At 42.8% G+C, this 24,755-nt stretch overlaps 2 protein-coding genes across 2 annotated transcripts in view; both read left to right on the plus strand.

Moving 5' to 3' along the window:
• Positions 1-3,522, plus strand: part of KIZ (kizuna centrosomal protein) — a 39,501-nt gene extending 35,979 nt beyond the window's left edge. The window contains exons 10-11 of the mRNA XM_042815348.1: positions 896-939; positions 3,299-3,522. Coding sequence (XP_042671282.1) covers positions 896-939; positions 3,299-3,402 — 148 coding nt within the window. The 3' untranslated portion in view covers positions 3,403-3,522. The remainder of the gene's footprint in view (positions 1-895; positions 940-3,298) is intronic.
• A 6,607-nt stretch (positions 3,523-10,129) lies between these two features.
• Positions 10,130-24,755, plus strand: part of XRN2 (5'-3' exoribonuclease 2) — a 44,936-nt gene continuing 30,310 nt past the window's right edge. Inside the window, exons 1-16 of the mRNA XM_042813576.1 lie at positions 10,130-10,263; positions 14,301-14,428; positions 14,509-14,620; positions 15,752-15,863; positions 16,907-16,965; positions 17,044-17,133; positions 17,930-18,002; positions 18,091-18,141; positions 18,423-18,580; positions 18,983-19,057; positions 19,148-19,281; positions 19,366-19,423; positions 19,518-19,625; positions 20,611-20,655; positions 21,398-21,529; positions 22,988-23,103. Coding sequence (XP_042669510.1) covers positions 10,189-10,263; positions 14,301-14,428; positions 14,509-14,620; positions 15,752-15,863; positions 16,907-16,965; positions 17,044-17,133; positions 17,930-18,002; positions 18,091-18,141; positions 18,423-18,580; positions 18,983-19,057; positions 19,148-19,281; positions 19,366-19,423; positions 19,518-19,625; positions 20,611-20,655; positions 21,398-21,529; positions 22,988-23,103 — 1,526 coding nt within the window. The 5' untranslated portion in view covers positions 10,130-10,188. The remainder of the gene's footprint in view (positions 10,264-14,300; positions 14,429-14,508; positions 14,621-15,751; positions 15,864-16,906; positions 16,966-17,043; positions 17,134-17,929; positions 18,003-18,090; positions 18,142-18,422; positions 18,581-18,982; positions 19,058-19,147; positions 19,282-19,365; positions 19,424-19,517; positions 19,626-20,610; positions 20,656-21,397; positions 21,530-22,987; positions 23,104-24,755) is intronic.

Genomic DNA, 24,755 nt, shown 5'->3' on the forward strand with positions numbered 1-24,755 from the left:
ATATTTTTAACTCCTCGCTTCAGGTAATTATGTGTTAGCTGCCGTGTCTCTAAATGAAATGCAGCAAATTGTGTGAAATTTTGACAGCTGATTGTGTTCTGACTGTAGCGACAGCTTCAAATTGCAGCTTGACATTTGCTTATGTTGGACTAGTTCACACAGTAATGTCACAAATATCTCCTATTTGATCTTCCTTATTAAAATCAGCTGAAGCTTTATTTTTAGAGCTTATTGCGGGATTGTTAATATAACAGTTAATTCTCCTACATCATTGCCCCTATGTGATTATTTCACAGCACCAACACAATACACACGCTACACACAAAAGATCAAAATGATTCCAGCTTGTTTGAGAGATTCAAAAGGGCCTGTGATGCTCTAGACACAAGAGCAGTCATTTAACAGAACAGAATCGCAACTGCATATACATCAAGGTAGATCAAAGGCAGCTGGAAGATTGCACATTTACATAGGGACGTGGGTGATGCTATGGGAACCCAGGAGCTGACTTGGAGGAGTGCACTGGCAGGATGGGAAATAAGGAAGTTCAGTGAGCATCAGTGGGGGGTGCTTTTATTTTTGTTTGGATTTTTTCTTTACTTTCTTTGCGTATCTGAAAGGCTGCAAAAGATAGATGAAGCTGTGATGCTTTGTCCCCTTAATTCACTACTGGTGTACATCAGCAGTGCTAGCAGTGCTGCTTCCAGAGCATGCTGCCTGAACATCTGGACCAGTGTCCTTGTTGCATGATAATTTCTCCACCTTTTGTAAAACATACAAGTGGGAAAAGCAGCGACCAAGGAGCGAGTAGTTACTAAAAAAAAAAAAAGTCAATTGAATGTCTTTTAGTTTTGTGACACTGTGCTGAATATTTACAATCTTTCCCTGTTTGCAGGCCTGAATTCAGGAAGGGAGCGATAACTGCTATAAAATCCAAAGGTAAGAACCAACTGTTAAACTGCTTAAAAACCTGTCCTTCTTAGGGAAATTGAAATGGCAGAAAGCCTCTAAATACAGCATTTTTAAGGAGATGGAGGAAACGTGGAATTTCCCTACCTCAGCACAGGAACAGGCAAATAGTTACTGATGGGAAATTCTGGATCAGAGAGGACATGTTTCACAGTGCATGATTTGGAAGGGCAGTGATCTTTGTGCTTGGTGATTTAAATCAAATAGGAGCAGGAGAATCATCGAATCATAGAATCACCAAGGTTGGAAAAGACCTCCAAGATCATCCAGTCCCCCTACCACCAATATTCCCCCACTAAACCTTGTTCTTCAAGCCTAGCGGAGGAAAAATCTGGCATTATCCCTCTTTGAAATACTGAGTGCAGGAGCGGATGGGCAGCAGCGTGTTTGTGTGGTTACCATAGGTGGGCATACAACAGTGTCTGTACATGTGTGTGTCTGAAACAGTTGTTTTCCTTGTGCAGGCTTGCTTTTAAACCAGTTTCTGGGCCCTGTGTGTTTTCATTCTCTCCTACATTTGATTTTACTTCTAGTTACCTTAAATGCTGGTGTCCAAATTCACCTGTAACTCTGTGAAGGAAGGCGGTACTGGGACCAGAGAGTTTTTTGCTGGGAGCTCAGCCTCGGGAGCTATTACAGCCCTGAGTGATACCAAGCTTATTTCACAGTTACAGAATCGGAGCTGATTTCAGGATACCATTAACCTTGGGTGCTTTGATGCCGTTTGAAAGGCCTCTGTCACATCTCTAGCCTGCTTAGCTCTCTGCTGGGGAGCTGCGTGTTGTGGAGCCCTTTGGCACGTTTGCTCTCCTCCCACATGTTCAGCATGGGAACGAGCACAGGGTGCAGCCTGCCCCACTCTGCTGCTCACGGCAGACCTGCAGTCCAGGGGTCTGGGGATATAGGATGAAAGGTGCAGCTGCTGCATTTGTAGATAAGGTATTTATATAGCTTGTGCCATCAAAAGCACAAAATAGTGAACAGTGCTTCAGTCGAATATGAGCTGAAATTTCTGTATGAAGCTTGACAGTTTGCCTCTCTCCTGCTGTCTGAATCTGTATTTGTGAGGCTTTTGCCTCATTTGGGACATCAACTTTCTTTTGATAACTTTGGAGAAACGAGGACCCTCTGAAAACCTTTAGGACCAGGCAGTGCAGCTCTGGAAGTAAGTGTAGGCTTGACATTCTAGCTTGTGGCTGCTTCCTACAATGGGCTGAGAGAGAGAAGGATGTTACGTGTCTGCACACAACCTGCAGAGAGGTTTCACCAGAGCAGGGCAGGGGGAGCTGTGGGGTAGGATGTCTGTGCCTTGCTGCCCTGGGGAACCACGAACCCAAAGGGGAAGAGAATTTGTGCCTGTGAATGTTGTTCCCACCTGTGCTTCTGTTTCCTCTGACTCCCTCAGCCTATGCTTGTTGCTGTCGTGGGTGCAGTTTAACATTCAAACGCTGTTGCTGCAGAGCCCCTTGTTGTTGCTGATCAGCAGCACTCCTCAGTGGCCCTTTTGTGGTGAAGCAACTATTTTTTCTGGAGATAAAAGCGTGGCTTTCTGTTGTGGTTTTCTTTTTTTAATCAATGGAAAAAGAAAAATTAACAGTTGTTGCACGACTGAGCTGGCAACCTTCACACCTGAATCATCTCATCAGGCCTTCGTTGTGAAGAGCTCTGTGTACTTCCCTGTGTGTCTGCTGCTTTTTTTTTTTCCCTCTCCTTCCATGGGTCAAAGGAATTTACATATCGAGGAATCTCTCGAGCACTTCAAATTTAAATGTGATTCTGTTTTTCAGTGAAATTGCTTGCTAATTACCAGGTCCTTTTGTTAAAGCCATCCAGTTCTTTGAAGTCGTTTTTTGTCTGTATGTGGTCCTGTCACAGAGTGGTGTTTTTTTTCCATTTGTGACATCATTGCCATTTTTATGCCAACTCTGTGATGTCATGGTTATCCCGTGACTTCACTGTAGGGTCAAATAGAGGGAGAAAGTGGAACATAATAGACAAAGCTGTAATTCAGGCAGCAGATGGTCAAGTAAATTGCTTGGAGTGGAAATATTCTGCCAAACTACCTTGAGGAACAATGAAGTCGGCCCTGTAAATGGCTCACTGTTCCTCCACAGCAGCTCAGTTAGGAAACCACGACTTGGTGACATCACAGTGCCAGAAATGCACACCTCTGCTGGGGGTCCTCAAAACAGCCCTAAGCCCGAGCTCCTCCATAAACCACAGTGTCTAGATACCTCAAAAGAGCTGTAAAAGAATAAGGCCTGTGCTGTCACATGGGCGTGGAGAAGATTTTTATAATTCTCCCTTTATTTTTTGCCTTCACTCTCAGCTTTCTGGGGCGAATCTGACGATAGCAGCTCTGAGGCTGTGGATGTTTTGCGTCCACAAACTCACAGCCCAGAAGCAGATGACTTTGATGACTTCTATGATTGAAGTTCCACCGCTTGCCTTTGGGAAGCAAATCAACAGCATCACCTTCCACAACTTGAATGTGCAGAAGTGCACCTCATAGGTTGATATTCGCATTTAAATACAGAATAAAGATTGCTTGGTCTTCTACACAGCCTCCTTGTATGTGTGTTTACTCTGTTTCTCTTTTCTGAAGGAGATCCAACTGAAGGTGTGTCCTCAGATGTCCACTTACCCCATGGTGGTTGTACAGCTTTCTCCAGAAGGCAGCTGGGACCCACTGGCTACTTCCCCATTTCTTTCTGTTATCGGGGATTGGAGCTGATTTTCTGCAGGTCCCTGCTCACAGCAAGCACCTCCTGCCCTGTGCCAAATACAAGGCAAGGGGTGCACCTGTGTAATGGCTAATCCTGCGTGACAGAGATGCATGGGTTGTCACAAACGAGGTGTCAGCAGTGAGCAAGAAATAACACCTCTTGGGTCAAAAACTTGCCAGCCTGACAGAATTGCTGTGAGAGTGGTGCCAGCTACTGTAAGAGTGAAATGTGGCCTTGGGTGATGCTGCTGTCCTTGGGGCAGCAATGTCATCATGCTGTGTGTGCTTATTTCTCTCTGTGATTCAGACCAAGTTGTAGAAGAGGCACTGACCAAAAGGGAGTCGAGTCCGTTTCTGTACCTGGTTGTATATGATCCAAATGTATCTTTTTGTGCTGCAGGAGAAGTGTGGTTGGGCTGCAGTGCTTAATGGCCACATCACCAAAGTCTGTTTTTCTGGAAGCTGTGTAGGCCACAAGTATGCTTAGTAGCAGTACTACTACTGCCCAGCTTGGCAGCTGCTTTTGTTGCAGTAGGAGTGCAAAAAACACCATCTTCTCATATGTCTTCTAATATTTTGGCTACAGAGCTGACTGGTTTGGAAAAAAGAAAGCAAGCATTCTGGGTATGCATAGATATGCTACTCGGGGCTGCCTGGCATGTTTGATCTTTATCATCTTCTGCAACAGATCAAGAAGAAGAAATGCATAAAATGTACATTTCTAATTCAGCATATTCTGGAACAGAACAGAATTTACATGTGGTGATCCTCAGTGATTTTTCTGCTTTTAGTTGCTTTGTAAAATCTATGCTGGTGTTGCTGTATGGACATCACAATAATTGGATGACTCTAGGAGCTTCATGCATTTTTAATTTTCTTCTTTTAATTCCTTTTATCTAAAATTAAGTTCATTAAACATGAGATTTTCTTTCGAAGGGAGAAACCAGGGGACACATTAAAAAAAAATCTGTTCATAATTATGATAAGTTCAAAAGCAAAAAACAGCACCCCAATTAAACCCTGCTGCAAAGCAGTACAGCATCTTTGAATACAGCCACAAATCTTTGGGTCTAGTCCATCAAAAACGATTTTTAAATGGTAACAATATTCTATTTAATAAAAAGAACGAGTAGCCAGAAATGAGCTTTGAAGAAGGCTTGAAAATGAGAAGAAATGGTTAGCATAGCTATCTGTTGGCTTGTTTCATCTTACAGGTTCCCAGTCTGACACCGGCAGTGGTGCAGTGTTGATTATCCCAACAACTGGAAAGTGAGTGCTGCTGAGGATGGAGTGTGTGAGCGGGGTTGTTGGAATGGGAGGCAGCTGGACTCTGCAGCTACAGGATCCCAGCATTATAGGGCTGCCTGGGTCAGAGTGGCTGCTCTGTTTCTGTGCCAAGAGGAAGAGCAACTCTCATCCTGCGTGCATCTGCACAAGAGAAGCTCTTTGGTGTCCTCCTTCACTGTGACAGTGTCCTGCCCGTTGGACCATTGGGCTTGAAAATGAATTTTGCATTGCAGTGGCAGCACAACCAGAAGCATTGATGCTGTCCTGCTGCTGGTCCTGGTAGACAACAAGTATTTCTAGGAACTTCTCTGTAGTCTTCTAGCACCATGTTGGAAGCTTATTTTCCTTCTTTATCTGCAGTCTCAGTGTCATCTGGGAGACTTGCAGCACAATGAGTGTACAACCCCACCATGCTAAGGCCAGTGCCTGCTTTGTTGCCCCTCGGTGCTTTGTTCTGCCCATCCTTCAGCTGTGGTAATTCATTTCTGAGGCCCTGCTCATCTGCTAAAAGTAAGCTCACTGGTATGTCACGCCACTGACAGACCATTGCTATGTGATTTCCAGTGAACGTCAGACCAAAGTTCATCTGGAAGAAGTCTCTGCGAGCAGCGCTGCGAAGGAACACTGCATCAAATCTGCAGCGCCTTTGTAGTTTTAAGCTCTTTCTGAGTGATTCTGGGTTCTTGATGTCAGCCCACTTTAAATCTCCTTGCATGACACAAGGCACCCATCACTAGTCTCTGGTGCTTTTCATTCCCTCAGTCCAGCTCAGCCTCAGACATGCAGCTAATGACAGATGACAGATGGCTTCGGGACTTTCTGCTAAGGCAATATCTCTCTTCTGGTATTTAAGCGATAGCCGAGTTCCTCCAGAGCATATTTTTTATTATACTTTCATTGTGCACAGACTCATTAGATGCAAAACGTTCTGCCAGTCAACTTTATTCTGCTCCTTGACAGCTGTCATACCGGCAGCCTGACGATGATGACAGGTGATGCTGATGGACAGTAGGACTGTAATCAATACAGCCTGAACAGATTGAAATCAGCATGCCACTCATCCACTGAGAATACTGTAAGGAGAAGTCTTCATGTATTCCTGCTGTGTGTCTGCAGGGACTTAGAGCCGCGTCCTTTTTTGCACGTCACACTCGCACAGCTGTACTGAGGCAAAGCCAAACATCAGCTTGTGCCTGCAAAAGCAAATTAGCAGATGGATAGGTGCTGACAAAAAAAAAAAGCTGGATGAGTGCTGTCATCGAGCGAGGGGAAATAGTGGTGGAGGTGTTGAGCTGATGTGCTGAGCGAGGAGGATTTGTGGTGAGCTTTCTAGGCTAGAGTGTATTTAGGCTGCAGAAAATTGGGAAATTTGCATTGAAGAATGAGGAAAGCATCTGTGTGTTTTCAAGCACTAATATTCACGCACATTGGTTGAAACAGAAGCTTCACAAGTCCTGAAAATATCTCGTTCTGTGTTAGCTGAGAAGGATCAGCATGATGTTTTCTTTTAGGCTGGCTCATTTGGACCCATGTATACTCACAAAGACTTCCCCTCTGGACCCTTCCCCTGCTCTGTAGCCCTCCTCTGGATGCTCTCTGATGGCTGTATGTCCGTTTTATACTGTGACCCCAGAGCACAGGCAGTGCTGGCAGTGAGGCTGTGCAGCACAGGGCCTGGTATCTCCAGCATGGTTGGCTTTTCTGGCTCCAGGGCACCCTGCTGGCTCAGGTTCAACTTGCCACCAGCCAGAACCCCCAGCTCCCTTTCCAAGGGGCTGCTCCTCATCCCCCGGTCTGTACACAGAGCCAGGGCTGCCCCATCCCAGGTGCAGAACCAGCATCTGCTCTTGTTCATGCAGATGGTGACCACCCTCGCATGTGTCAGGATCTTGGGCCTAGGCCTCTCTACCCTCAAGGGAACTAACACTCCTTCCAATTTAGCATCATCCAAAATTTACTTAATATCAAGTCATTGATGAAAACATTAAAGAGAACTGGTTCAAATCCCAGAATTCCATCAGCAGTAACTGGGGCACCCCTCTGGCTGAGGGCTCCCCATGCCCAACACATCCATCTTCTGATTCTCATGGGACATTCTTAGGGTCACTCTGCCACGGCTTTGTAATGTCCCAAGCCACCTCCCTGATGATTGCTATAAATACAGGGACTCTGACAACGGAACTCCAGTCTCTGAAAGACTTGTGTCTTGGTGCAGCCTTCTAGCACAAGAAGCAGCAATTTAGAAGGAGCCTTTCCTCCTTCCCACCATGGATCCTCCCCCACCCAAGAAGCGTAGGGTTCAGGGGAGCAGCAGCAAACCTGAACCAATGGATGTTGATCCACCTAAGGACAACATTGAGCCCATGGTGGTGGATGTGCATCCAGAGGAAGAAACAATGGAGATGGATCCACCTCCATAAGAGCCAGGCCAGCACTATAACACCATGCCTGCCTGCAGACGTCAGTACATCTGGTGGCACACCAGGGGCCATTGACTTCCATCTGAGCACTGAAATGTCACCACCTGCCAGAGAGCCCCAGCTCCAGCTGCTGCTCCCTTCCTTTCCCATCCTCCATCCTCATCCTTCCCCAGAATCTCCCACCCCTTTTTTCCCAAGCTCTGAGGAAAAGGGAAGGACTTGGACTGGTGTCCTCCGAGCTGCTGCCATTCCAGGACAACAGGAGGAGTCCAGCAGGCAGTCCTGAGCACCCTGCAGCCCCCAGGTGAGCCCGAAGAAAGAGGGCAGGACTGGAACTGGTGTCCTCTGAGCTGCCGTGTGGACAGCTGTGAGCTCCCTGCAGCCTCCAGGTTGTGTCAGAGAAGCTACAGAGGCAACTGTTCATCTGGAGAAGCAGAAGATGTTGGTTTGGACAGGAGGAAGAGTTGAAGTTCAGCCCGAAAGTCCATTCCGGCTGCTCCATTAGAACTTTTTGCCTAAGAAAGGACAATAAACAATTTAAAAGGATGGTAAAAAATAGTAATAATAATAAAAAGCTAAACCAGTAAGTGCCTCTCCACTTTTGGAACTTCAGAGTCTGCCCTGAGACTGGAGTGTCCCCTCCCGCTCTCCCCAAGACAGAATGACTTTGCCTTGTGGGATGAGGTCCCAGCCAGCATTACTGTTCCCACTGCTGCCTCCTGCATCAGCCAGCCTTGTCCACTGAGTCACCCAGGACAGGCATTGCCAAAGCAGCTGTTTACTCATCACTGTGTACATTTGATACCATAAGACTCAAACAGTTTAGTTAGTATTCAAAGAATAGATCCCTTGATGCTCCAGATAAGCATATGCCCCTTCGTGTAGACATGGGGAGGCACCCAAGAGCAATCTAGTCCTGTTGATGTCAAAGAGTGATCGCTATAGATCTGCAACTATAGGCAAACTGACTCACCAGAACCCCTCCGTTTACAGATGCAGGTGCAAAGTTAGATATAATATTCTGACAATCCCCAATTCTGACAGCTCTGGGGATAGTTGGGAGCTTTGTGAAAACTGTATGAATATTCGTGTGTTGAATGTATATAAAGAGAGTGCTATAGCTCCGAGGTGTGCAAGCTTTGTGGAGAGATCCCCATGCACCCAATGCTTTAATAGACCAGTGTTTGCTTTGCAAACTATCACTTGGTTTGGAGAGTTTGCTTGGTTACAGTTTTTGGTAACACACTTTGGGCAGCCCCCAAATTTGTTTGCATGACAGCAGTGTCAGGGGAATACCAGAAGGAGTCATTTTCACACGTAGCTCTTGCAGGCTGTCTTTTCACTCCTTCTCAATTATTTCATCTCTCAGAAAAATTCAAAGGAAACAGTCCTAGATTTCCCACAGGAAGAGTTTTCTCTTCACGGCCATGAACAGCTGGTGGATGCCAAATTGTGAGGAGCATCATGCCCTCCAGTTGTTACAGAAAAGAAGAGCCATGACCCAACTAAAATACCATCTTTACACCATGCTCTTGCTTGTCCTGTGCTGGCTGCAGCTTAGCTCCGCTTTAGGATATTTGCAGGATTTATTTGTTTTCATTCGCCCAGCAAAATGTAGATTAACTTTTCAAGGAAATGTTTGAAAAAAAATAAACAACAATAATAATAATACTGCAACAAAGCTTGATTACACAAGTAATTATGAGATAAGATGATCATATTTCATTTGCATTTGTCTCTTTTTTGGTGTTATCAGGAAAAAAACAACTGATTGCCCCTCAATACAGTGTGTTCATACTAAGTTTGTCTTACTATAGGCTAAATTGCAGCAGGAAGAGCGATATAATAGGAAACTTCAATCAAGATGTGTTTTGTAAGGAGCAGATAAAGGACGAGCTGATACAAGAGATGTACTGCCAGCAGAAAGTCGATGGGGAAATTTATTCCAGTCACAGATTTTGTAAGAGAAGTGACAACAGAAAATGGCTTACCAACAGCCAAGCAAGGCTCGGAGCGACAAGAAATCCAATATTGGGTTAATGCTTTGCACAGCCAATTAGCAGGGCTCCTCTCCCCAGGTCGGCAGTTGACTCCACAAGCAGTGCTGAGGTTTGTTGGCTCTGTTAATGAGAGCCGGGCTCCTTCCTCACCTCCTCCCCGGAACGTGCAAGGGACAGGGTGCAGCCCAGCACAAAAACCTTCCTTTAATTTTATTAATCCTTTTTAATACCTGCAGATTTTAATTCCATTTGAACATCACCGCGCGGCTAACTTAATAGTATTTGCTTATGCAATGGGTGGAGCGACGTGACGGGGATTCTTTATGCTGGCTGTCTGCAACCACCTGAAAGGAGGCTGTGTGAGGCGAGGTGCTCCCTAGGACGAGAGGGCACGGCCTCACGTTGTGCCAGGGGAAGTTCGGGTTGGCTGCTAGGAAACATTCTCTGAGAGAGCAGTGAGGCAGTGGCACAGGCTGTCCAGGAGGGTGGTCACCATCCCTGGAGGTGTTCAAGAAACAGGAAGATGTGGCACTGAGGGACGTGGTTGTTGGGCACGGTGGTGCCGTGCAGGGCTTGGACTCGTCGCCCCCTCACAACCCGCCTCACAACCGCTCATACCCCGCGCAGCCCCAGGCCGCTGCGGCCTCTCGGTAGCGCGCGTGCGCGGTAGGCGCTCCCGCCCCTAAGATGGCGGCCCGGCCCCCATGCTGCCCCGCGCCGTTCTCCAGCCCCGGAAGCGTTGGGCGCCGCCTCGTTCGGGGCCGTTCCTTGGCGTTCCAGTGCCGCCATGGGAGTACCGGCTTTCTTTCGCTGGCTCAGCCGCAAGTACCCGTCCATCATCGTCAACTGCGTGGAGGAGAAGGTGAAGGGGGCGGCCTGGAAGAGGGGGAGGGGGGCAGGCAGCGTGGTGCCCGCGCGGTTCCCGGCCCTACGCGTGCGTGTGCGCCCGGAGCTGGGGCCGGGAGCTCCGCCGGGCTGTTGGGAACAATTCCTCCTCCGTGAGAGCCAAACAGCCTCCACGTGTTACCTGTTTGCCTTAAGTGAGGTTTCTGTGCAGCACAGCGGGAGTCGGGGTTGGCGTTCGGTTCTTTTCACGTAGCCGCGGGGTTTCAGGTTTAGGCAGTGAAGCGGTGCCTTAAATTTGGGTGAACCGCACGTTGGACCTGCAGGGTACTCTGCTTGTCGTCCTTACGGCTCCTGAGCCTCCCTCAGTGCAGTGTGAAGAGTTTGTGTGACCTGTAGCTGCGGGGTGTGAGTTTGGCACTGCGGTGCATGCCGGAGGTTTGAGGAGCTGCCACCAAACGAAGTAATTTCTGATTTACAAGTGTTGCTATGAAGCAGATCTGAGGAATGCTGTTCGGTCACAGTGGGAAACTCATGTAGGTGAATGGCTTGTTCTGCCTGCAGTCAGCATCATAACAGGCTGTGGGGTGTGAGCTTTTCATCAGCAAACCCCCCTTTCCTTTAGTACATCTGATGTGGAACAGGTTGCCCAAGGAGGCTGTGATGCCCCCTCCCTGCAGGCATTCAAGGCCAGGCTGGATGTGGCTCTGGGCAGCCTGGTCTGTTGGTTGGTGTCCTGCACACAGCAGGGGGTTGGAACCAGATGAGCATTGTGATCCTTTGCAACCCAGGCCATTCTATGATTCTATGAATATCCATTCCAGCAATGAAGCAGGACTGTGAATACGGTGTCTCTATTAATTATCACTCCTGTTTACAGCCATCACTCAGTGTTAAATTCAGCTGTTCTGCTCCAGAGCAGCATTCTTCTGAATGAATGAATGCAGGCGGTTGTGAGAGTACATGTAGATTGTTTACAGTTTTGTGTTTACTACTAGTGGACGTTTTTTGTCTTATAAACTTTCCACTATTTCCTGGATAGTGCTTTAAGATCTGTGTGCTTAACAGCAGTCACAATTTAAATGGCAGATACATTTTCATGCGGTAACAATTCAGCAAAGCTTTCTGTAAAAGCAGAAGGCTTCCATCATGTTAATAAACACCTATCTAAATGCTGACTTAATCCCAGTTGCTGTGGAGTTCAGGTAAAGGAAAGGTACCTGCAGAGGTACCTTTGGTGTATGTGATTGCAGGTCTGTTCAGTAACTGAAACTGTAACAGCAAATCTTAAAAGAGAAGGAACAATATAACAAATTCTCTAGAGTGAAATTGGCTGGCCATAATGGAGCATCAGAGCAGATTTCCTTATGCACATTGGTTTGTTCTGACTTAGGAGTGCAGTGTGTGTACAGAGAGGACAGCACCTGAATAAATCCCATTTAACTACAGTTTTTGATATTCGTACCTGGTTACAGATTTGAGAGCTGCCTAGGACAGTGGTGAGAAGCTGTGTCTTACTGTGGAGGAATTTAAATTTCTCTCACAATGTAATCAGTTCTGTGTGTATCTTAGGATTGCTTATAAATCTTTCTAATCAGAAGTTTTGTATCTGTGGGTAGCTTGTCTCTTTGAGATATGACAGAGCTGATCCTTGTTCTCTTACCTTGCTAGGTTATTTCTTTTTCTTAAATCTGATTAATCTTTTTCTTAAGCTGAGCGGGAAGAATAAGAGGAAGATCTCCAAGATAATATAAAATCCAGGGGAGAAGGTTCTTAATCAGATTCATACAAATTAATAAAGCTGCTACTAAAGTATCATATTTGAAGATCTGTTTTCAATGGTTTCAAAAGCAGCTGTAGATTAGAAATGAACAGTTTAGTTCTATCACAAGAGATATCACTCCCAGATACTTAAACCTTTTACAAGACGTTTGCATTAAAAAGCTGATGGGTTTGTGAGTGGGTGATGGCAAAGCTGCTGACTTAGCAGTATGCAGATGACAACTAAATGGCTTTCATAGCCATCTAAGGGAGATGGTGCTTATTCTGCTTTACCTTCAAGACGGGAAATAAGATCTGTGGAGAGGGCAGTTTTATTTTCCGTATCACATAGTTGTAAGCCTTTGATGTCACAGCTTTGGCAAGAGGTTTGATGGGAGATCAAGTAGGACACAAGACAAGCTGCTTGTCCCCTTATCTGATGTAAACCAGAATGGGTGCTCTTTTAAAATCAGGGCTTTCGCTGCCCAGAGGAACTTGATAAAAATCTTAAGCTGCAGAGCAGTGTTTGCACCTGACAATTAGTTCCTGCTAAAACCAAAGGATTGTTCTTGTTCTAGACAGGGCAGCAACATGCTCTTTTTTGTTTGTGAGTTCTGAAAGAACCGAGCTGGTCCTGATCCCACCTGTCAAAATTTGGCTTGTTGGCGTAGCTAAGAGGAGAAAGATGCAAGTTGGCAGAATTTCAGCTTTTTAAAGAAATAGAGGAGATTAGCCTACAGTATTTAAAAATCCATTTGCAGGAATGTAGTGCAGACGTTGCTCCTATTGCAGCCTGTGCTCCTGCAGCTGCAGGGGCTGTGTGAGCTCAGAGGAGGTGCCGGGTGCATGTTGGTCAGCTTCTGACAAGTTTCACTGGGGTGGGAGGAGCAGTAGGGGAACACTTTTCCTGCTGCCTCCTTGAATCCTGTGAGCACAGCCTGGATGGAATAGCATCGCGTTGCTTGCCAAGCTGCACTCCTCATTGCAACTCTGTGATACGTTATAACTCCTTCCAGTCATCAAGTCTTTTAAAATGAATTTGATGTCCTCTTGGTCAAAGGGTGTCTTCTGGCATGGATGTTACTGGTGTTTAATTTCCTTCCTGGTTGTTCGCTGACATTTGTTTTCTCTGTGCATCTGGGTTTACCATGTGTGAGTTTTCAATCATGCTGAAGAGCTCTGAGAACATCGGTGATCTGAAGTGTTTAGAGCAATTATAATTCAGCATTGAGTTGACCATCCACAGTGTGACCTGAGCTTCATGTCTGGTTAGGTACTGGCCTAAAGGGAGGCAGTCATAGTTAAAAGTCTGCTTATTTCACAGGTGCAAAGTAGGGGCTGGGAGTTATTTAGCATGCTGAGTGCATCCGCAGTCAAACTCAGAGTCAGAAGCCGAAGAGTTCAGGGATGTGTGAGCGCCTTGGTGCATTTGGTAGTAACCAAGAAAAGTAATAAAGATATGCTCCAAATGGCAGTTTTTGCCTGGTGGGATCTGAAAGGATCTCTTTCCTTTGTAGAGTGGAATCTGGTAAGAGGAAGTGTTCTAGCTCAATCTTGTACTTTGCTTCTTTCCGATGTACCTACTTTTACTGTTGGGGAGCTTGTCATGTCACCTGCTGTTCTCCAGTGTGATCAGCCATAGGCGACTGGCTTCTGCTGCTTCCTTCTTCCTGTGGGTTAGGGAAGTGATACAAGTTTGTTTAGATGTCCCAGTCTTGAAAGTTGTTTTAAAACAATGAGCTTTTAAGGTGAAGAGATTTTTGACGTTTCTTGTCGTGTCCCAATCATCACGTCATATTATGCGCTTTGAATCTCCTTCCCTGCGTTTTGAGGGAGCCTGTATGGGGCTGGCAGTAAGAAGGGTAGTTTATCTGGAAAATACACAGTGTGGAAGTTCCTTGGAACAAAATGTATAATACATACGGTGATCAGCAGGAGTGAACTGGCTCAGCTTTAAGTCATCGTTATCCCTTCAGGTAATGTTGATTTTATAAAGGCCTTAGAAACAAAGCTGAGTAAGTAGTGTAAGCATGAAATTCCAGGTAATTCTGTTTAGGGGAATTTGTTGCTGTCTTTTTCTACTGCCTTAGAAGTGTTTACCTTGCACTGAGGGACGTGGCTTAGCAGGCATGGTGGTGTTGGGTGGATGCTTGGACTGGGTGGTCTCAGTGATCTTTTCCTACCAACCTTAATGATTCTGTGATCTCCTGTGAGTCTGTATGTTAATACTCTGTAGACTAGTTGTTCTGCTTGCATGATTGAATACTGAATTAATTGTTCCAACTGCTTTTGCAGGCCAAAGAATGCAATGGCGTCAAGGCTTCGATTGACACAAGCAAACCAAACCCTAATGAGGTGGAGTTTGATAATCTGTACTTGGATATGAATGGTATCATTCACCCTTGTACACATCCAGAAGACAAGTAAGGCAGTTTCCTTTGTCTCTATAAGTAGGACTCATTCGTAGCATTTCACATGTTAAATTTAATGTTCTACGTTGTAGGCCAGCACCTAAAAATGAAGATGAAATGATGGTTGCAATCTTTGAGTATATTGACAGGATCTTCAACATTGTAAGACCAAGGCGACTTCTCTACATGGCTATAGATGGAGTGGTAAGTATTGACTGAGTTTAATTCCTACTAACGACTATTTCTGCAACAAGGCTTGCTGCCCTCCACTCTCATAAGATCCACTGGACGATAGTTTTCCAAAATAAAAAACTTAGAGGTTAAATATGCAGTTAATTCTGTGTATTCAAAACTGTTAAAGAATGTAGCCCACGGGGTCTCATCAGCTGGCTCATGTAGTCTACTGCAATCTGAACTTTGCTTTGGCAAAGCAGGAAACTTCCATAAGACAGTAAAGTTCTGAAGTTATTTCACGTGTTCTTCTATTCTATGACTTCAGTAATGATTTATGCAGCAGACTGGGAAAGACCAGAAAGCCATTTAAGCATGTGCACTTAAAGTGAGCTGTGACTTGATTATGCCATGAAATGTTTCACAGTCTAGCTTTGACTAGTCACTGGAGCCTGTCTTCCTCTGTTCCTTATCCCCATCCTGCTGGTGCATCAGTTAGTCTAATGGAAGATACCACACTTCATTAAAACCTTCACTGAATATATTTGTATCCACGTTGTGTGCTGAGGCACACTGAAATAGCCTACCAGGCTTCTGGTAGGACTGCTAAGCTTTTTCTAGGCTTCTCAGCTTCTCCAAGGTAAGATGAATTCAAGTAAAAACTTTCCTACTTAAAGGTACACAAGTGCAAAAATTCCTAATGTGTTTGTGTATGTGAAAGTAATCCAACAAGTAAATGTTGATGTATCCTTTTAAAAATCCCACATAGGTGTCCTAACTAGTAAGTGAGTACTGTCTGCTCTGGTATTTTGAAAGCACAAAGAGCTATGTATACAGTGTTAGGAGCTTCTTTTTGGAGAAGGGGTATGTTACAAATGATGCATTTGAGCACTGTGTGTTTCTGAGATGAGGGTACAGTTACACATGCGTGCTTTTGCTGAGAGGCTTAAGAAACCTATTCAGAAATTTGCCCAGCTCTGCTGCCGTGTGGCAGGGTGAACAGAATCCCAGGTTTGGTTATGGAGAGACCCTGTGTTAAATGGTTGTATATTCACAACCTGGCCAACTTCAGAAGGGTTGTCCTGAGAACCAGGAACAACCAGCAGATGGAAAATAACTGTGTGGATGTGGTGACTGACCCGTGCATTATGATGCCTATTTCAGGCTCCGCGTGCAAAAATGAATCAGCAGCGGTCAAGAAGATTCAGAGCATCAAAAGAGGGCATGGAAGCTGCTGAAGAGAAGCAAAAAATAAGACAAGAAATTCTGGCCAAAGGTAAAGCTGTGACAATACTTGATGTTGTTTTTCAAGTCAGAGTCACCTTTTTTGTTTCTAGTGTTTCAGTAAGGGTTAGAAGAGGGGTGTTGTGCTCTCAAAATATCTCTGTGCATTACAGAGTAGGAGGGTGTAGTGGATCTTTGTTTTTTTTTCTCACCAAAGTTAAGATCCAAGGTAAAATGTCACTTTTGTTTTCTGTCTTCCTGCCTGAAATGGATTTGTGTTCTCTTAATTCCTTCAGGAAGAAAGTGAACAGAAAAACAGGGATAAACAGAGTTTTGCTTAGCCTCCCACTATCCTTACAGAAAGGAATGAATGTTTCTGGGTGCTAACAAAAAATTAGTTGAGGCTTAGCAGTAGAGGTCATGTGAAGTTGTTGCTGCACAGGAATAAGGAATGCACTGCAAGCAAAGGCAGGTTCTTTGATTGGAAACTTTAAACTCAGGAACAGAGCAACATCAGTGCAGTTTGAGAGTGACAGTAATTTGACTCGAGTGAAAGCAGTGTTTGTAGCTGGAGGGTGCTGAGTGTGCTGGAGGAATTAATTCAGGTGACTGTAGGCAGAAGTAATGTGGCCTTCCAAGTGAAAGCATAGCCTCCTTAGAGGTTAAAAAGGCAGGGTACACTTTTTTTTTCCTGTTGCATTTCTAGAGTCTTAGGAAGTTCAGAGATAGGAAGTTAGTGTAGCCTTGTTTGGGAGCTCAAGTGAGTAAGAAGTAGAAACGTAGGGTAGAATATACAAGGAAATTATTTCCTGATGTTTTATCTCATTTAGCAAGCTTGGTTTCCTTGAGACTTCTAGTTTTTGTCAAAACAGGTAACGAAATCACTGCTCTGAAGCAACAAAGGTTTTGTAAGAGTACCAGTACCTAATTTTAAGCTGAAAGTAATGTGATGGTAAGACCTGTTTTGTTTCTGAAACAAAGTAATCTTTTATTAAGTGTTAATTACTATCAGGGTAGCCATCAGGGTGTTTGTCGTGCAAAAATGTTTGATGTTCCATATTGATTTACTTCTGTTAAATGTCTTTATTGCTCTAGGTGGCATTCTTCCTCCAGAAGAAGTGAAGGAAAGATTTGACAGCAACTGTATTACCCCAGTAAGTGATCTTGCACTTAAGCAGCAATTGTCAGTATCTGGATGATGGCTTAATTTATTTTCTTCTGTCCCTTTTTAGGGAACTGAGTTTATGGACAATCTTGCCAAATGTCTCCGCTATTACATCGCTGACCGTTTGAACACTGACCCAGGGTGGAAAAATCTGACAGTAAGTTTCACAGTTTGATACTTCAGGAAAATTAAGGTGATCTATTAGGTTAGGCCAGGATATGACTGAAGAGTCTGAATTCAACAGATTCGTCTCATCTTCTCGCACAGTTATTAATCATGGAGCAACCTGCACCTTCTGCTGGACTTCAGAGGTGTATTTCATCCTAATAACTCAATCTAAAAGCACCATTTGTTTGGATGTCATTTAAAAGCAGTGAAAAGATCTGATATTGCAAGCTACAATTTGATGTAATAGGAAGCAGGGTTTTAGGAGCACTTCATTATCTTAGGGAAAAATGTCCCGGTCCGTTGTGTGTGTATTCTTTTCACTCTTTATTTTTAACTTGTTTATTGTCTCAGACTGCATTTTTTTCTATTATTTGAATGATGCACAGTAGATGTCAGTCAATAAAAATTATTCATAGCAGCTTTCTTGACTTTGAGATTCTCTTATACTGTTACTCAACCACTCCACCCCCATCAAGTTTCTGACAACCCTGTTTCATCAGTTGTCCATATGATTTATCAGGAAGCTAATGGTATGATAATTTCAGTGGTGTTTGAATCAATATGTCAGCTTCATCCTGAAATTAGAGAAAAATTAAGGTCTGCTCTGAGGACCCAAACTCTTAAATAATTGATTTGTGAGTCATAATATGGTAGTTGACACTACAAATTAGGATTTCATATACTGAATCTGACTTAGGAATACTTGAACTACCTACTGTTGGTGGATTTTTTTTTTTTTAAGGGTGGCAGCATAAATTGATTACCTGATCTGTAAATCTTCACAGGTAATCCTGTCTGATGCTAGTGCTCCTGGTGAAGGTGAACATAAAATCATGGATTACATTAGAAGACAAAGAGGTATACTTGTAATAAACTGCAGGATGGCACTTATTTCTAACCTGTTTTACGTTATTGAACCAAAGCTGTGTAATTCTCTTTCATGTAGCTCAACCAAACCATGACCCGAACACTCATCACTGTCTGTGCGGGGCTGATGGTGAGTTCTTTGCTGACAGTGTATCTCCTGTTAAGCTTTCTTGTGCTGTTTTTTGGTTGTGTTGAGCTGTCGGGTTTAGAATTTGGTTTGCATTTGTATAAATAATCCAGTGTATCTGTTAGTTTTTGACAGCCACAGTCTGTGGCCAAAGGGCAGGCTTTCACTTAGTTGTACTATCTGTGTAGTTTGTGGGTAATGCTTGTTTAAAACAGAATGTGGTTTTAAGAAAATGCTGAATGTTTGTCTTTCATTATATTTTACTCTTCTCTTTTGATTGGTAGCTGATCTAATAATGCTTGGATTAGCCACACACGAACCAAATTTCACCATAATTAGGGAAGAGTTTAAACCAAATAAACCCAAGCCGTGTGCTCTTTGTAACCAGATGGGTCACGAGGTTAAAGATTGTCAAGGTTTGCCCAGAGAAAAACAAGGCAAGGTAAGAATTCTGATATTTCTGCAAATTCTTCTTGGTGTGAACTAATTTGTGTCTTAATGATATCCTCACGTTATTCTTGCTGTCAGTTTTGTCTGAAGCGTAATACAAATTATGCTAGTGGAATTGCCTGGCTTTCCTTTCATGTTAATGATACTTCTGTAGCATATAAATACTATGCAGAATCTAACTTTCTCACTTATTAGTTTTCTTTCTTTTTCCCACTGGCAAGGAGGATAATCAGTAACTTAAGACATACAAAGTAGTAAGATGCATGCTTGGCATAAGAACTTGAGAACCAGTGCTTATGCATCTCTTTGCTCTTTTCCAAGTATGCTTTAAAATGGAGCAGGATAAACTCAAAAGCGAGCTTGGATGTAATTCAGTTATTTCCTTTTATTTTAGCATGATCAGTTTGCAGACAGCCTTCCTGCCTCTGAACAAGAATTTATCTTCATCCGCTTATGTGTTTTGCGAGAGGTAGGTGGGAGCAGTTGGTAAATCCCCTGTGTATGAATAATGTTAAACTTCATTCACTAAGGTTCTTGGTGTCTTTTGCCTGTGTTGCAGTATTTAGAAAGAGAACTCACTATGGCCAGTTTACCTTTCACTTTTGATTTTGAAAGAAGCGTTGATGACTGGGTCTTTATGTGCTTCTTTGTTGGAAATGACTTTCTTCCTCATCTGCCATCTCTGGAGATCAGGTACATGAGCATATACTGTCCTTCAAGTATACCTGCTGTAGTTTTAAATGAAAGGTCTCATGCTTTTGTTTGCTTCCTTTCTAGGGAGGGAGCAATTGATCGCTTGGTTAACATCTATAAAAACGTGGTGCACAAAACTGGGGTAATATTTTCTGTTCTTTTTTTTTTTCAAAGCATTCTGTTGTTTGCTACCAAAATAAATTTGCTTTTCAACCTCATTGTTTTGTATTTTACAGGGCTATCTCACAGAAAGTGGTTTTGTCAACCTGCAGCGAGTCCAGATGATCATGTTGGCTGTTGGAGAAGTTGAAGACAGCATTTTCAAAAAGCGAAAAGGCGATGATGTAATTTCCATGCTGTGTTCTTGGAGTTTTGCTTTCATCGCTTGCGTTACTGTGACGCTCCTTAATAGAATATGAGAAAAAAAACCTTTTGTTAATGTCTCTAGTGGCTTCCTCCATATTTGAAAATTAGTCAAGTGCTGCCAGTTGATTTGCTTTTCCTGGAGTGCAGGGCATTTTTTTCTGGTTGCTATCTCAAGTAGCAACAAAACAAGAACTGTGTGCGAGTTCTGCCACTTTTTGAATAGCTACTATGAAAACTAAACAAGGATTGTTTTTTTTTTTTCTGTACAGGGATGGAATACTAAATATGAGTTCAAAGTGCATTCTTGCCTTTCAGTACCCCCTGCAATTTGAAATGTGTCCAGGAATTGTTGTTCTTTTGGTCTGTCTCTGCAGTCTGTGCAGTTTTTGGCAGACGGACTGCAGTTTTTTCAGTTAGGATGAGGGATAAAGCACTTGTGAATGAAGGAAGAAAACTGTATTGACTGCTCAGTCAAACAGTGCTCTGCCAGTGCTGCCAAAACGTTTGATTTCTAGTTGCTTCAGCTTGTGCTTCTGTTGAAGTAGATGTACTAATTTGATGATTGAACTCTCAGTATCCTGGGCCTTGTCCTTTTCTAGGGTTTTGGCTCTCTTGGCCTTCTGGCAGATGTTCCACACCAGTCAAGGAGCTAAGGCATGTGTTATTACTTAATCCTTTGACACTGATGTCATCTTGAACTGAAACTATTGCTAAGCTTACTGGGTGATTTAAGTCATAGCCAAAATTAGGGGCCTTTGAATAAGCAGCAACTCTTTTCTACAGGTTTTCAGGGTAAGATAGAAGTTTCTAGACAGCTTGCATTGAATTCACAGATGAAAGAACTGATCTAGGTCTCTTATTCAGAGCATTACTCAAAAACCTTGCAATCTTTTGGTTGAGGATTATAACAAAATACATTTCCAAGAAATCTGTGTGATGTTTTCCTCTTTATTCTTTACCTAGGATAACTTTAAAAGACGACAAAAAGAAAAGAAGAAAAGAATGAAGGTAAATTCATTTCTTTCACAATGCAAAAACTAGCAAGAATTAAGATGTGTGCTAAGCATTCAGTGAAAGTGTTAGTTGAAGCTGTAGTTGTAATTATGGCATTTTCTGGGCTGTGTGTAAACTATTTTAGTTTTTTTTTCCATGGCTTCTTATAAACTGGGGCTTTGATTGAAGGAATTGCATGTTAAAGACTTCTTAGAAGAAAAAGGAGAGTTGAATGCTATAGATGATACCTGTATGTTTTGTCCTTCAAATGTGCATATATAATTATGGACTTTGATTTAGTGATTCTTGATGATCACAGTACAAGAATCACTTTCCTGTGGATTGACACAAGTCTTCTCAGCAATTGTGTTACTTAGGGAGATGGGCTTTGACTGAAGAGTTTAAGTTTAAATACCTGCACTGATCTGCCTCTATCAAAACAAAAAAGACATACCCCAAACTATAGCTATTACAGAATTGTGTGCAAGTCAATGCTGTCAGATGTTTCATAAACGTGTTAGAGATGCACTAACTGTTGTTGGGACGTGTCTGCCCTTTATGTAAGCTGAATTCTTTAAAATCTTGTGTTTAATTAAGATTGTTAAACGTAACTCATTTAAGGTGAACTGAGTGGGTAACTGCTTACCTCTGACTGTATGCTATTTAACATGCTCATCTGACCATTGTGAGAGCATCACCACGTTGCTGTAGAGATCACATTTCTTTTTCAGCACACCTGTCTGTATTTATTTTCTAGAGGGATCATCCTTCTTTTATTCCTGGTGGGCAGTTTTCCCCTCAAGCTCTGGGAAATCGCTCCAGTCCTCAGGCAATCAGTAACCCCAGACAAGCTGCCTTTGAAATGAGAATGCATGACAGACAGAACTCTGTAAGTACGTGTTTAAAGGTATTTGCAAATAGAGGGGGCAATAATCACGTCCTGTAGACCTGTTTGGTTGTTATTTTTTTCTGTGGGGACTCCTCGTCTCTCAGCACTGCTGGGAGTTGGGGCACAGCTTCATTGTGCTGAAACTGTTCTTCAGCTCCAAATTCCCATGCTTCAGAGAATGTGCATGAAATACATACAGCATGTGCATCTTGTTCATTTGTTTCGCTGATCAGTGTGTGTGTGTATGTATATATGTGTATAGAAATAGTTCCAAACAGGACATCAGTAGGGCTGTGTGTCTGAAAAATAAGGCAAATTGCCATTAACCAGGCATACACAATGGCACTGATCCCCACCACTTCTCCCCAAGCTGTATGTGTCTGTTATATGTCAGTAAGTTCTAAAAAGGATTAGGCAAAATCTGTAGTCTTTAAAAGTGATCTGGACCACAGTTAAAGTCATTGTTAAAGAGCACGTGTGCATTTTTGTTTTGGAAAGTAGTGATTTATTTTTCTTCAGATCTCTTTTGGGGAATTGCTTTTTAACCTGCTCAAGCATCACTCCTCACTGACACGAGGTGAAACTCGGATCAGATTTTTAAAATGTACTAGAAAGCAGTGAAAACCTGGAAAGAAGTTCAGTGTTCTGTCAGCAGTCTCAATTGTTACTTGAAATATGACAAAATTTCCGTCTGTTCATAAATATTCATTTGAAAAACTGAATGTATTTTTGAGTAGAGATTCTTTTCATCATAAAGATTGGTCTTCTTTTAAATCTGCATAAATACAATTTGCTTTATTTAAGTGCACTTTCTGCTAGTCTTCCATTTTAATCTTGAAACTTCTGCACGTGGGTTAAGCAAATCAGTTATTTTGTGGAGTCTGTACTTGCTGAGGTTTCATTTATAAGGACTATATTTTATTGCAATTATTTGTCTTAGCTTTTTAGTAGTGAAAATGAGAGGTTTTTTTTTTTTTTAGGCTGTAATATTAAAGTACATGCATTTGAAAGGAATTTAAGGGATCAGCAGTGAGGAAACAGCATCTCTGCTGGTTTTGTATTACAAGCAGCGTTTGTGTGGTGCTCTGCATACTCATTTTTCACTGTCAGTATAAAATGAAGTCATAAAATAAGCTGTAGGATTAAAGACAACAGTTGTATTCCAGAGTTGGAATACATCAAAATGGCATGTCTTATCGTTGTAAACTATCTTGTTCATTGCATCTTTTTCATTCTCAAACACAGTGAAATTTTTGGCTGCGTGGATCAGTGCCCTTGGAGTTCTTCTTTTCCTTCACTGCCTGACTTAATAGTTTAAGGACTGCATAACTTTTGCCTTGTTTTCAGAGATCAGAATGAGTGTGATTTTGCTTTATCACATAACTGCTGGTTTGAACTTGAATTTAAAATGTCTAATAAATCTTCCCCTCTATTCATCTGTAACAATTATGACCCTAGACGATGTCGTCTCCAAATACCAGTCTCAATTCTGATGGCTCCCCATCCCCAGCTCGAGGAATTAAGCGAAAATCTGAAGACAGTGACAGTGAACCTGAGCCAGAGGATAATATCAGGTGAAGCCATTTTATGTAGCACTTTGTTAGCAAATTGCTGAAATAAATGGCATTAATTAGACTGCATCTAGCTTAGCGCAGCAGTGCCTTCAGATGCTTTCCTATGATCTTTTTATCCACCGGTAATTAATGTGGAGGGTGAGAATATTCAGTAAATTCCAGTGAGATGTGTAAGCTATAGCTGTTAAATCTGAGTGTCTAGATTAGTATGCGTGCAGGTTTTCATCCTGCAAGCCACTACTCCCTGTGAGACCACGCACTAGATTGGCTCCACATCCACTGTTCAGCTTTGATTATGTGAGCTGAATGCCACTGCTCTGCAGTTGAATTTTTGAGCTATTTAACCCATAACATTAGTTACACTGGCATGTGCAGCATTACTTATTTTGGCTGTCATGATGTTTTCCTCCATCTTGGATTGGTAGCAAGTCTGTCTTTGGCCGTTTATGTTGTTCCCCTGATGATTAAAGGGTAGGAATTCGATAAGAATTAAGTGACAGTGAATTACCAGCGAGTTTGAATTTATCAAAGGTTTAAATCAAGCCATTACCCTTTAACTCAAGGGTGAAGACCTTATAATTTTTGTTCGAGTTGCTCTCCTGATCAATGCAGCCAATGGGTTTCTGTTTTCTGCAGTCAGGGGACTTGTGTGAACATGGGAAAGCAAAGAGGATTACTTCATTGTGAAGTATTGATCGTGAGTGTCCAGTAGTGTTGTTATGACACTTGTTACATCTTGCCAATTGGATTTGCCAGGAGGGAGCACTAGCTCTCATTCTAACTATTGTGTATGCAGATCTGAAGGAGTTTTTAATGTTGTTGTGGTTTTTTTTAAATTAATCAAGGAAAACATCAGTCTGATGTCAGAATAAGTGTTATTACTGGCTTCTCTTTGAAGTTCAGCAGAGGTTAGCAGTGGTTTCTGTGCTTTTCTTAAAGCAAGTAGCTTGAAGGAGTCACAGTGGTTTACAAGTAGCAGCAGTTTGGACAGAGGTAGTGCTATCAAGCAAGTGAAAACACTGCATTTGCCTGCAATTATTTAAGCTCTTCCGTAGCTTTGGAATACTTATTCAGATCCTTTTCTGAGTGGAAAATATTTTGATGCTTTTCACTGTGTTAGGAAATGAACAACTTTATTTTAGGTTGTTTTTTTTTTTAAAATGTCATTTGTATTAAGTGGCATTTAGGTGGGAGTGGAAATCGATGTAAAACAGAATCATTTCCAGCTTACTAGTAAAAACACAAATGAACTGGATGCAAAAGTTGTTTACAGAAATACATTTTGTATTTAGAATGACTTCAAAGCTGGATTCAGTAGTTCTAGTCTGCTAGCAAACTTCTTGGTGGTTGCTGCCTTATTTGAAAGGGTTTTGAAACTTGCCTAAGTATCCAGCTAGAGGGGAACTCCTGGAATCAGCTGCTGAGACTGCAGGGGCTCTTGACTCTGTCCAGGCATCAGTGCAGGTAGCTCTAGTCCTTGCTGACCCAGCTAGCATCCTTACACTCCCAAAAACATCCCTTGTTTTTCCACCTCCTCAGCAGTTTGAATTGTGGTTGAGCTCAGGTCAAGTATAAATAATACCCATGTACAAGTCAACTAGTTCAAAGCAAGGTTTTGGGTAATTTTTGTGTTGTATATCAGTTTTAAGCAA

The sequence above is a fragment of the Centrocercus urophasianus genome, unplaced genomic scaffold, assembly GCF_019232065.1.
Source record: "Centrocercus urophasianus isolate 14NV4802_14NV808 unplaced genomic scaffold, USGS_Curo_1.0 seq_10, whole genome shotgun sequence".
In the NCBI taxonomy this organism is placed as follows: domain Eukaryota; kingdom Metazoa; phylum Chordata; class Aves; order Galliformes; family Phasianidae; genus Centrocercus; species Centrocercus urophasianus.